Source organism: Coregonus lavaretus, assembly GCF_964263955.1.
Source record: "Coregonus lavaretus genome assembly, chromosome: 3".
Classification (NCBI taxonomy): domain Eukaryota; kingdom Metazoa; phylum Chordata; class Actinopteri; order Salmoniformes; family Salmonidae; genus Coregonus; species Coregonus lavaretus.
The window spans coordinates 65,995,416-66,007,915 of record NC_139990.1 but is presented as its reverse complement, the minus strand read 5'-3'; the positions used below and the strand labels follow the sequence as shown (position 1 = coordinate 66,007,915).

Here is a 12,500-nt window from a genome sequence, read left to right as displayed (position 1 = left end):
GCAATAAGTCCCCGAAACAAGCAGGAACTGAAGATGGCTGCAGTACAGGCCTGGCAGAGCATCACCAGGGAAGATACCCAGCGTCTGGTGATGGCGATGCATCGCAGACTTCAAGCAGTCATTGCATGCAAAGGATATGCGACCAAATATTAACAATGATTACTTTATTCTACATTATGTTAAACTGTCCAATGTTTTTTGATGCCCGAAAATGGGGGGGACTATGTACAAAAGCTTCTATAATTCGTAAACGGTTCATCCGATATGTATGAAAATACCCTCAAATTAAAGCTGACAGTCTGCACTTCACCCTCATTGTCATTGTATCCTTTCAAACTCAAAGTGCTAGAGTACAGAACCAAAATAACAAAAGAATGGTCACTGTCCAGTGAATTATGGAGCTCACTGTATATGCAGTATGATAGTCTTTTAAGTATTCAATCCCACAATTGATCGTGGATTTCTGAAGTAATTTGTTGGAATATTGGTGGTGAGAAATATTGATCAGGCAATACATCTCTCTGAGTGACCGGGTGGATAATGTGGAGGTTAATGATCTCCCTCTTCCTTGATCTTTACATTTCTCTATCTCTCTTCTTTCCCTACATCTTCTCCCCTTCTTGCTTCCTCTTTTTTCTCTCTCTTTTTCTACCTCTCTCTCTGAAATTATCATCCTCTTTCTCTCCCTCTGTCCTTTATTATCCGTTTTCCTCTTTCCTCTTTTACTCTCATCCTCTTTCTCTTTCTCTGTCTATTTCCATTTCTTGTGCCTTTCCTCTCCTTTTCTCACCCCTTCCATCTTTCTTTCAATCTCTACCCCTCCCTTCTCTCTTTCCATCTTCCCCATCCCTTCTCTCTTTCGTCTTTCCTTCTCTGTTCTCTCTTCCTTCTCTCTTTCTATCTACCCCTTCTCCTCTTCTCTTCTTCTCTCATATAGACTCTGGATGATTTGGAGCAGAGGGTGAAGGAGGCTGGGATTGAGATCAGTGTGAGACAGAGCTTCCTCACCGACCCGGCTGTCGCTGTCAAGAACCTCAAGGTGCTTTGATTAAATATTCAATGGGGGGCTGCTGTTGCTCTCCCCTGCTCACAGCTGTGCCTGTTAGCGAAGTGAGGTGACTTAATACAGGAAATGAATGCTGGAGGCTAATTAGCACAGCCAACTACCAGCCAGTCTGTGAAGTGCCGAGCTAGCTAGCTAGCTAGCAGAGTTGTACCATAGAATTGGAATAGTCAAAGTGTAAAGGCTTGTATCATTATTATTGAACTATGTGAATGTATTTTCATTACGATGGCTTAAATCATTACGCTTGCTGTCATTGAATAGCGCCAGGATGCCAGAATAATTGTGGGGCTCTTCTATGAGACGGAAGCCAGGAAAGTGTTTTGCGAGGTGAGTGTTTTTCCTTGTTTGACCTCAAGTTATGTTAAGCATTAAATCATTGGGCTATTTATAGTTATTGACCTCCATAGTATCTTGAACATCTATCTGAATTCATTCTTATTTATACTGTGGTGATGATGTAGCCTTGAGAAGCAAATCAAATGTATACGTAATAAAGTTAAAAGACTATTAAGTGTGTCATCTTCTTCTTTACTCTCTCTGCCTTCTTCTCTCTCTCTCTCTCTCTCTCTCTCTCTCTCTCTCTCTCTCTCTCTCTCTCTCTCTCTCTCTCTCTCTGTCTGTCTGTCTGTCTGTCTGTCTGTCTCTCTCTCTTTCTCTCTCGCTCTCTCTCCCTCCATCCTCCAGGTATTTAAGGAGAAACTATATGGCAAGAAATATGTGTGGTTTCTGATTGGCTGGTACGCTGATAACTGGTTCAAGATCAAAGACCCGTCCATCAACTGCACCATCGAGAACATGACCGAGGCGGTGGAGGGCCATGTTACCACGGAGATCGTCATGCTCAACCCCGAGACCGTCCGCGGAGCCTCCAACCTGGTGAGAACATCTGGGCTGGATCTAGCACTGATCCAGGAACAGGTCCCCCGTGTCCATGTAATGTTATTGATTATGATCCGCATTCCAACCTGGTGAGCAACATCTGCTCTCCATCTGGTCATGTTGTCCCTTCAATTTCACACGCTGCCAGCTTAGCTGTTGATTAGCTTAATATACCTTCTTCTTCTACCTGCAGAGCAGTGGCTTGATGTGCTACTGCAATAGTACACTCTAGGGGCCCTTTAGGCTTTTCCACACCGCATGTTCTTAGCCCAGGGCAGAGACATATATTTAGACATTTATATGGCTATCCCTAATAAATATTCAACTTAGGTGACAATGGAACTCTGTGATTGGCTAGCCCCAAAAAGCTGGCGTAAAAGCTGTCTTAGCCCTGAGCTAAGTACCTTTTGAGTTCAAAGGCTAGTAATACGTAACCATTTCACAGTGCTTGAGGCTCCAGTATTGCCTAAATCTAGTTGACCCTGATGCAACTAACATAGTGATTTTAATTATGGAAATGTCATACTAATGAGTTTGATGGACAATAGTTCAGATTGAAAGCCACATGAACGGTGACCCTCATATATCAACTCCTCCCCTTCCCTATGTCTGGTCCAATCAGACCTCTCAGGAGTTCCTGGGGGCGTTGATGAACCGGCTGGGGGGTAAGAATCCGGAAGAGACGGGGGGCTTCCAGGAGGCCCCTCTAGCCTACGACGCTGTCTGGGCCCTGGCCCTGGCCCTCAACAAGACTGTGGCCCCTCTGAAGGCCAAAGGCCGCAGGCTGGAAGACTTCAACTACAACAACCATGACATCACAGCAGAGATCTACCGCGCCCTCAACACCAGCTCATTTGAAGGCGTGTCTGTGAGTACAGGAGGGAGGGTCATCCAGTAGCATATACCTGGGGCATGTTCATTAGGGCACACAATGTTCTAAAACCTTTTGCAATGTAAAACGTAAATTAGTGTTTCTTATTATACAAGACCAGGTAGTCCAACCCTGGTTGGAGGGTTAACACACCTCTGATTCAACTACTAAACTTATCATCAAGCCCTTGGTTAGTTGAATATGGTGTGTTAGCAATGGGTTGGAGCAAAAGCCTGCATACCCTATTTATCCCAGGACCGGATTGAAGAACACTGCACAATAAATGGTACATGTGTAATCTATTTATTGGCTCATTCAATAAGGCTAAATGGATGACAGTAGATTTCTGACTTGATGTAGCACTTATTTTTCTCCTTCAGGGTCATGTGGTGTTTGATGCCCAGGGTTCCAGGATGGCTATGACCCTTATTGAGCAACTGCAAGGTAAAATCACCATTTCAACCATATTTCAGCCTTTCCTTGTTCTGGACATCCTACAGTAGTTTTTCATTGACATTCTATTGCGGTGCGACTGAATGTCAGTCAGTCCAGTCATTGGTCAGGATCATGGCTGTCTGTTGACACTTAACTTCCTTTCCATCCATTCTCACTCGTGTTTATTTGAGAGCAAAGCATTTTTGCATGTGCAATTATAGGAACATGAAACGAACTGCACAGCTAGCGCCCTATAGCTGTGCAGTTTGTTTCATTGTCCTATAATTGCACATGCAACATGTGTTGATTTATAAACGTGTGGAGTCAAGTCTTCAGTCTAATTGGAACAGGATCGAAGCTAAGGTGGTGGATTATTACTTTTCGGAGCCCTAGTGGATGATAATCTTTTTCTTCCTGCATGCACTGGGTTGCATTTCGCGTGCTACAGTGCTAGTGACGAGGTCGGGTAAATTGGTTTATACATTGAAAGCCCTGACTTGAATTTGTGAATTATTCTGTTCTAATCAGTATTCATGGTTAAGGGTGCCACATACTGTTTCTCTCACACTGTCTTTCTTTTCCTTTGGATCTATATCGGTCCTTCTCTCTGTTTCGTCTCTCTCTTTGTTCCACCTTCCCCTCTTTCCTTTTTCTCTCTATTTGTGGATTTTAAATTCTCTGCAATGCACTTCGATAGCCTTCTTTTCATAATGATGTTTTGATCTATCGTTCATTTTCAAAGTGTTCTATTGTTTGTTGTAGTTTGAACCCATCATAACCCAAGGACATTATGTAGGCAGGAAAGAAAGATGATTTGAGAAGATGTTAATTGAACTCTCTCTCCCTCTCGCTCGCTGTGTAGGAGGCAGTTATAAGAAGATTGGATACTACGACAGCTCTCAGAAGAATCTCTCCTGGTTCGGCAATGATGTGTGGATAGGTGAGGCGGAGTTGATTACATTGTCTTTGTCAGGCTTCCTGTGTATGTCTCTCTGTGTGTGGGTGTGTGTGTGTGTGTGTGACTGTCTCACTGTGAGTCATCTATGTAACTATCTATCTCTTTCCCCTCACATTAGACCTACTGTTACGCCTTCTCTTTCTCGAAGCCTGAGCTGCCTCCATCCATAATTTCTATGTCAGACGAATCACCACTTCTGGCTTTAAAAGCAATCATTTGGACCCTGATCCTCCTTCACCCATAATTAGTTTACACCCGCAGCCCAGTGACCAGACCATGGCAGTCAGGAAAGCCTGAACCCACCCACACTTTTTCACTTTGGGGGAAGTTCAACATCTAACACAGCCACAGAGCTTGACACTGTCTGCAGAGAAATGCTATTACTGTTGATTTGCTTCAGCCACCAAGACAAATGTTGTAGTTCAGTTGTTTACTGGTCCAGCCCTCCCTTGAGAGGTGACACACTTGTGCCTGGGCTCAGACTTACTGCACTGCTAATCAATCCTGCATGCTGGGAGCCCAGAGAGAGGGCACCGTTGTAGACTTTTAAGGAAATGATTTGTTGCCAAGGCTTAGCTTAGCCTCCAAGGGGAGCGGGGCCAATGGGTCCAATCAGAGACGGCTGTATGGTGACCTGTATCTATCTCTGTCCTTCACAAGGCTGACTTACTGTAGGGCTGAGTTTGGTGTTCTTACTGTTCTGTAGTGTGACGAGTGAGCTTGGTGTGATGTAGGTTTAGGGAGGTGAGGATGGTTTGTTCCAGAGGTGATGGAGTGGAGTCTAGTTTTCTGGAGTTTGCTATAGAGGTGACAGAGTTGAGTTTAGTTGACCTAGACAGTCTTAGATAAAAAGGGTTCCTTTCAGCTGTCCCCATAGGATAACCCTTTTTGGTTCCATGTAAAACCCTTTTTGGTTTCAAACATTTTGGGTTCCATATAGAACCCTCTGTGGACAGCCGAAGAACCATTTTAGATTCTAGATAGCACCTTTGTTCTAAGAGTGTATAGTAACAGAGGTGAGTCTAGTTTACTGGAGAGTTACAGCCCAATGTGCAAAAACTGATTGAATTAACGTTGTTTCCACATCATTTCAACAACATCAACAAACATGTGATGACATTGAATCAATGTGGAAAACTCATGGATTTGCAAAAAGTCATCAACGTTTTTTCACCCAACTTTTAACCTAAATCCAGTGACATGGTGAAATTATTTTTGATTTCATGTTGAATTCACGTTAGTTGACAACTCAATCAAATGTAAATCAAAACTAGATGTTGAACTGACGTCTGTAACCAGTGGGAGAGGTGAGGTTAGTTTGATATAGAGGTGACGGAGTTGAGTTTGTTTTGTTATAGAGGTGACGGAGGGGAATCTAGTTTGCTATAGAGATGATGGAGTTGAGTTTAGTTTGTTCTAGAGGTGACGGAGATGAGTTTAGTTTGTTCTACAGGTAACGGAGGTGACTTTAGTTTGTTCTTAAGGTAACGGAGGTGAGTTTAGTTTGTTCTTGAGGTAACAGAGGTACGTTTAGTTTGTTCTTGAGGTAACGGAGGTGAGTTTAGTTTGTTCTTGAGGTAACAGAGGTACGTTTAGTTTGTTCTTGAGGTGACGGAGGTGAGTTTAGTTTGCTGTAGAGTGACAGAGGTGAGTTTAGTTTGTTCTACAGGTAACGGAGGTGAGTTTAGTTTGTTCTTGAGGTAACAGAGGTGAGTTGGGTCTGCTGTAGAGGTGATTGTTGTCAGTCTCTTAACTTAACTCTCCTGTTCTCCATTCTGTTTACCCCTTGTCGTCTTCCTCCCTCACTTTCTCGCTCTTTTCACATTCACCCCTAACAACCACTTCAGCTCAGCTTTCTTCCTAATCGCTGTGGCAACTGTTACAGAGCTCGGTCTCCATGGCAACACCCTGTCCTGATTCCTTGATCAAGGACGGAGGAAGGTTTAAACAGTGCAAACACACCAGCTGACAGGGCAGTGCTTTCTCTCTCTTCAATGCACACAAAAACACACACACATCTTCAATCAGCCGTCACTCTGTTCGCAGACAGGATGTCTCAGATGTCACTTCATGCAAATCGGTGGTGTGATATCGCAGAAACCGTCAAAACAAATGTGGGCGCCCTGGTATTGTGACACCCCTGGGGCTCGACACTGTGTCACCCTCTTCCTGACATGGACACGTCACCACACACTGACACAAGTCCACTGTCACTTTCACCAACCCTACTTAAGGACACAGTGACAACCACACTCTGAGCAGCTGTCAGGATCTGCAGGCAGGGCTGGATTTAGACAGACAGGAGGAAACACAGGGAAAACAGAGAGACAGATAAAGTCAGTCGCTGCACTTTCAACCATCCCCAACCTTGAAAGAACCAATGCCTATTTTTTGGTTACTTTTTAATTATGCACATGTTTTCAGATAATTAGGGTGAACACGTCCTGATTTCCACATCTATCCTCCTTTACTCTCAACTTCTGTACCTGGTTGGTCATTGAATTAAATCAGTGAGAGCAACACAATGTTGTATACTGGTTACTGTGCAAATTGATTGTGCCAATTTCATTTGATCCTTTAGGTTAATATCTGTAGAGGTTACTGAGCATAGGGCCCTCCCTGATTTTCAAATTCTGACTTTGATCTTAATTCAAAACATAGACTGTCCTTTTGCCCTGTTCTGTTCTGAGTGACATCAAGTACAGTACAGTAGACAGGCCTAATCTGCCCTTAGACCTGTCTGTCTCTTTAAGGCATGGATGGACTAACCTCTGTCCTGCCACTCTCTCTCTCTCTCTCTCTCTCTCTCTCTCTGTCTGTCTTACGCTCTGTCTCTCTGTCTCTCTTTCTCTACCTCTCTGTCTCTCTCTCTCTCTCTCTCTCTCTGCCTTTCTCTCTCTCTGCCTTTCTCTCTCTCTGCCTTTCTCTCTCTCTGCCTTTCTCTCTCTCTCTCTCTTCTCTCTCTCTCTCTCTCTCTCTCTCTCTCTCTCTCTCTCTCTATTTCTCTCTCTCTATTTCTCTCTCTTTCTCTCTGTCTTTCTCTCTCTCTCTCTCTGTTCAGGCGCTGGGCCCCCGGCTGACTCGACAATAGTCATTGAGGAGTTTAGGTACCTCTCTCAGAAGCTGTTTGCTGCTGTGTCTGTCTTCGCTGGTCTGGGCATCCTCCTGGGCATCGTCTGTCTGACCTTCAACATCTACAACAGCAACGTCCGGTAAGATTATAACTTTATTTCTCCTCCAGCACATTTAAGCAACCCTTTGGCTAGAGCTAGCAATTCATCATCAACAATTCATCATCAACAATTCATCATCAATACTCATCATCACTGGCAATCACGCTGGGTCGAGTATGATTGTCCTCCTGGTGGGTCCTGCTTGTACTGTGGGCAAGTGATATTCACGTTTATGTGGACATATGTCATAACACTTGGCATAACTGTCTCCAATCTATGCAAAATGCCTTGTCACTTGGCGTTCAGTGACAAAAGATGTAATGTTTATGACATTATTTTGATGCTGTTAGGACATATAGTTCCAATAAAGTACCGACAGTGCATGTGAAACAGTCCCTTTGTGGGTTTTGTCTATATTCTCTGGCCTTTCTTCATACCCTCTTTGTGTATGTTGTGCCAGGTACATCCAGAACTCCCAGCCCTACCTGAACAACATGACAGCAGTGGGCTGTATGATGGCCCTGGCTGCTGTGTTTCCCCTGGGGATCGACGGACACCACATCCACAGGTCCCAGTTCACTGTGGTCTGTCAGGTAACATAGCTAAAGCCATGGGAATGGGTTGTTGTCGCCATGTTCTAGTGCTAGAGTAGATGGATGTGCTGTAATGGCTTGTCAGGAGAAATTCTTTGTCTCTCTGCCTCTCTCCATTTCTCGTATTCCTTATCTCTCTCCTTATTTCTCTCTCTCTCTCTCTCTCTCTCTCTCTCTCTCTCTCTCTCTCTCTCTCTCTCTCTCTCTCCTTATTTATCTCTCTCTCGCTCTCTCTCTCTTGTCTCTCATTATCAATTCAATTGTTGCTTTATTGCCATAACAAAAATTGCATTTGTATTACCAAAGCATCAAAAAAGTACAATATTTAATCAACAAAATCTCCCTCTCTCCCTCTCTGTCTAGTTCCGTCTGTGGCTGCTCGGCCTGGGCTTCAGTCTGGCCTATGGCAGCATGTTCACCAAGATTTGGTGGGTACACAATCTCTTCACAAAGAAGGAGGAGAAGAAGGAGAAGAGGAAGGTAAGCCTTTGAGGAGGGCCGGAGGATGAAACGGGGAAGCTCCAGAGTCTACATTACTGAATGTGTGGTGCTGGCAGATAAAAAATCCCCCTAAACTTTACAGTAAGGTTACATAACCCGCTGGGAGATGTGCTTTACTCTGCATGTTAAAGTATCTCTGTATATCTACTGTGGGATATACTGCAGTAGAGTAGAGTAGAGTAGAGTAGAGTAGAGTAGAGTAGAGTAGAGTAGAGTAGAGTAGAGTAGAGTACAGTACAGTACAGTACAGTACAGTACAGTACAGTAGAGGAGAGGAGAATAGAGTACAGTACAGTAGAATAGAGTAGAGTAGAATAGAATAGAGTACAGTAGAGTAGAGTAGAGTAGAGTAGAGTAGAGTAGAGTAGAGTAGAGTAGAGTAGAGTAGAGTAGAATAGAATAGAGTACAGTAGAGTAGAGTAGAGTACAGTAGAGTAGAGTAGAATAGAGTACAGTACAGAAGAGTAGAGTAGCGTACGACAGGCTTGAAACAGAGACGGGGTTCACACAGACACACAAATGCATGCACACACACACACACACACACACACACACACACACACTCATACAGAGCGATACCGACACACACACACTCATACCCGTGATGCTTATACTATCAGCTTGATTACGTATGCACGACTTGCACGTGTGTCCTCTCTAAGATAGTGTGTCCTGAAGCTAGGGAGATACTGCGAGTGTGCGATGTGTTGTGGGAATTCTTCTAAGACCTAATCAGAAGAATGAGAGATTAAGCCATAATGGAATATTTATGAATATGTATGAGTATTAAAGTTCTATGTGTAAATCCAACCTTCGGGGGCTTTATTAGTTGAGCCAATGCAAGACGAATCAGATTGACTTTCAACTGTCTTTAATGGCCATGCAAGGGCAATTTGCCAAAGAGCTCTGTGAAAGTACTTTAAAAAGTTTCCAAGTCAGAATATGGCAAGACTAGTGAAGGCTGTCAAATCATTTCACTTGGAGAGAAGAGGTGACAAGGGCTATGTAATACGGTTTGGTTATTGGGTGAACAGTTGCAGGGCTAGAAGGAAGCCAGAATGAAGTGATGGAAAATTAAGAAGCATGTTGTTGATTTTGCTTATATTATTTTTGGGCCACATTTCTTCTTGATATGTTACTCATTCAAAAACCACTGTCATGTTGTGCATATAGCATCCACTGCCTAGTAACTAGTCAATTTACACTTAGAATATTTGAACATTAATGTCTAAATGCCAATTAATTTATGTGTGCTTTATTTAACCAGGGGAGTCATTTACATATTAATCTCTATTTAAAGGGAGCTCTGATAACTTAAGTATTCTGTGCTGATACACATATACAATACTGTACTCGGTTGGCAGTTTATCTACTGTATGCTTGAACCCATTTATCCTTGTTTGTGGACTCACTGCATTGCCCTTGGTCCTTGGATTGTGATTGGTTCTCCTGTATCCCTGCAGCACCTGGAGCCATGGAAACTCTATGCAACAGTTGGAGTGTTACTAGCCATAGACGTCCTGTCACTCATGATTTGGCAGATTGTGGATCCTTTACACATCACAGTGGAGGTACAGTGACACTGTCATATCAGTCCTATACAGTGCCACAATACTCCATAATGACAAAGTGAAAACATGTTTTTAAAATGTTTAGCAAATTTATTGAAAATGAAATACAGAAACATCTAATTTACATAAGTATTCACACCCCTGAGTCAATACTTTGTAGAAGCACCATTGGCAGCGATTACAGCTGTGAGTCTTTCTGGGTACGTCTCTAAGAGCTTTCCACACCTGGATGTACAACATTTGCCCATTATTATCAAAATTCTTCAAGCTTTGTCAAATTGGTTGTTTATCATTGCTAGACATCCATTTTCAGGTTTAGCCATATATTGTCAAGCAGATTTAACTCGGACACTCAGAAACATTCACTGTCTTCTTGGAAAGCAATTCCAGTGTAGAGTTGGCCTTGTGTTTTAGGTTATTGTCCTGATGAAAGGTGAATTCATCTCTCAGTGTCTGGTGGAAAAAATATTGAACCATGGTTTCCTCTAGGATTTTGCCTGTGCTTAGCTTCCGTTTCTTTTTTATCCTGAAAAATTCCCAGTCCTTAATGATTAGAAGCCATAACATGATGCAGCCACCACTATGCTTGAAAATATGGAGAGTGGTACTCAGTAATGTGTTGTAATAGATTTGCCCCAAACATAACACTTTGTATTCAGGACAAAAATGTAATTGCTTTGACACTTTTCTTTTTCAGTATTACGTTAGTGCCTTGTTGCCAACAGGATGCATGTTTTGGAATATTTTATATTCTGTACAAGCTTCCTTCTTTTCACTCTGTCAATTAGGTTAGTATTGTGTAGTAATAACAACATTGTTGATCCATCCTCAGTTCTCCTATCACAGCCATTTAACTCTGTAATTACTTTAAAGTCACCCTTGGCCTCACGGTGAAATCCCTGAGTGGTTTCCTTCCTCTCTGGCAACTGAGTGTGTTGTGACTGGGTGTAATGATACACCATCCAAAGTGTAAGTTTATAACTTCAACATGCTCAAAGGGAAATTCAGTGTCTGCTTTTCTTTCCATTTTTACCCATCAAACAATAGGTGCCCTTCTTTGTGAGGCATTGGAAAACCTCCCTGGTCTTTGTGGTTGAATCTGTGTTTGAAATTCACTGCTCGACTGAGGGACCTTACAGATAATTGTATGTGTGGGGTACAGAGATGAGGTAGTCATTCAAAAATCATGTTAAACACACAGTGAGTCCATGCAACTTATTATGTGACTTGTTAAGCACATTTTTACTACTGAACTTATTTAGGCTTGCCATAAAAAAGGGGGTTGAATACTGATTGACTCAAGATATTTCAGCTTTTCATTTTGTATTAATTTGTAAACATTTCTAAAAACATAATTCCACTTTGACATCATGGGGTATTATGTGTAGGCCAGTGACCAAAAATCAAAATGTAGTCCATTTTAAATTCAGGCTGTATACAACAAAATGTGGAAAAAGTCAAGGGGTGTGAATACTTTCTGAAGGCACTGTACTCTATGTGGTATTAGCTTTCGTATGTTAGCACTGTCACATTTGTCTGGTGTTCAACAAAATATTATTGCTTTGATGTCAGTCATCTTATTGTTCCTTGACTTTCTACTTGTCAGTTTTAAAGTTAATGAGTTGCGGATATCACAACGGAATGTCTTTCACTCTGTCTCACGTTCTCTCTCACTTTCCCTCTCACTTCCTCTCTCCCTGTCTCTCTCTCTCTCTCTCTCTCTCTCTCTCTCTCTCTCTCTCTCTCTCTCTCTCTCTCTCTCTCTCTCTCTCTCTCTCTCTCTCTCTCTCTCTCTCTCTCTCTCTCTCACTTCCTCCCCCCGTCCTCTCTCTCTGAGTAGAAGTTCACTAGGGAGGCCCCTAAAGGAGACTTGGATGTCCTGATTCAGCCCCTCCTGGAGCACTGCACCTCAGAGAAGATGAACACATGGCTCGGTATCCCTTCTCTATTCCCTGCTCCTTCTGTCTTATCTGTACTTCTCTCTCTCTCTCCCTCAATCCCCAGTCCATGCATTGTAAATTAAACGCTCCTCGTATCTCAGCCCCCCACATTAGCTCTTTCTGTAATGTTTTGGGCCCCTTCAGGCTCTTTCTCTTGCTCTCTTTTTTTGTCTGACCCCACTTTTTCCTCCCCTCCTATCACTCACTCTAGTCAGTCATCCCCTTCCTTTATCTTTCCCTCATATGCTATCATTTTATCTTCTCCTTTCATCTGTTTTTCTCTCATTATCGCCAGGCTCCCTCTCTTCCTGACAGTGGCAGCTCTTCTGAATGCATAATACTGTCAAATTCAAATAATATGGGTCACAAACTGTGCCATTGCCCCATAGCGTTCCCTCTCTGTGCTATAAAAATATATTGTCACCCCACTGAGCGATGTAATGAAAGAACAATGGACACTTGGACAGAAGAAATAAAGGGGGAATATGCATTACCTTCAGTCAACTGCCTAAC

General features: G+C 42.9%; 1 protein-coding gene across 1 annotated transcript in view; it reads left to right on the top strand.

Moving 5' to 3' along the window:
- The window catches only part of LOC311127068 (gamma-aminobutyric acid type B receptor subunit 1-like), a gene marked incomplete at both ends in the record, with an annotated part of 41,788 nt that overhangs the window by 25,780 nt on the left and 3,508 nt on the right, over window positions 1-12,500 (top strand). Inside the window, 11 exons of the mRNA XM_084158817.1 lie at window positions 938-1,039; window positions 1,328-1,393; window positions 1,751-1,942; window positions 2,568-2,813; window positions 3,197-3,260; window positions 4,114-4,191; window positions 7,271-7,421; window positions 7,843-7,975; window positions 8,339-8,455; window positions 9,940-10,047; window positions 11,888-11,981. Coding sequence (XP_084014943.1) covers window positions 938-1,039; window positions 1,328-1,393; window positions 1,751-1,942; window positions 2,568-2,813; window positions 3,197-3,260; window positions 4,114-4,191; window positions 7,271-7,421; window positions 7,843-7,975; window positions 8,339-8,455; window positions 9,940-10,047; window positions 11,888-11,981 — 1,351 coding nt within the window. The remainder of the gene's footprint in view (window positions 1-937; window positions 1,040-1,327; window positions 1,394-1,750; window positions 1,943-2,567; window positions 2,814-3,196; window positions 3,261-4,113; window positions 4,192-7,270; window positions 7,422-7,842; window positions 7,976-8,338; window positions 8,456-9,939; window positions 10,048-11,887; window positions 11,982-12,500) is intronic.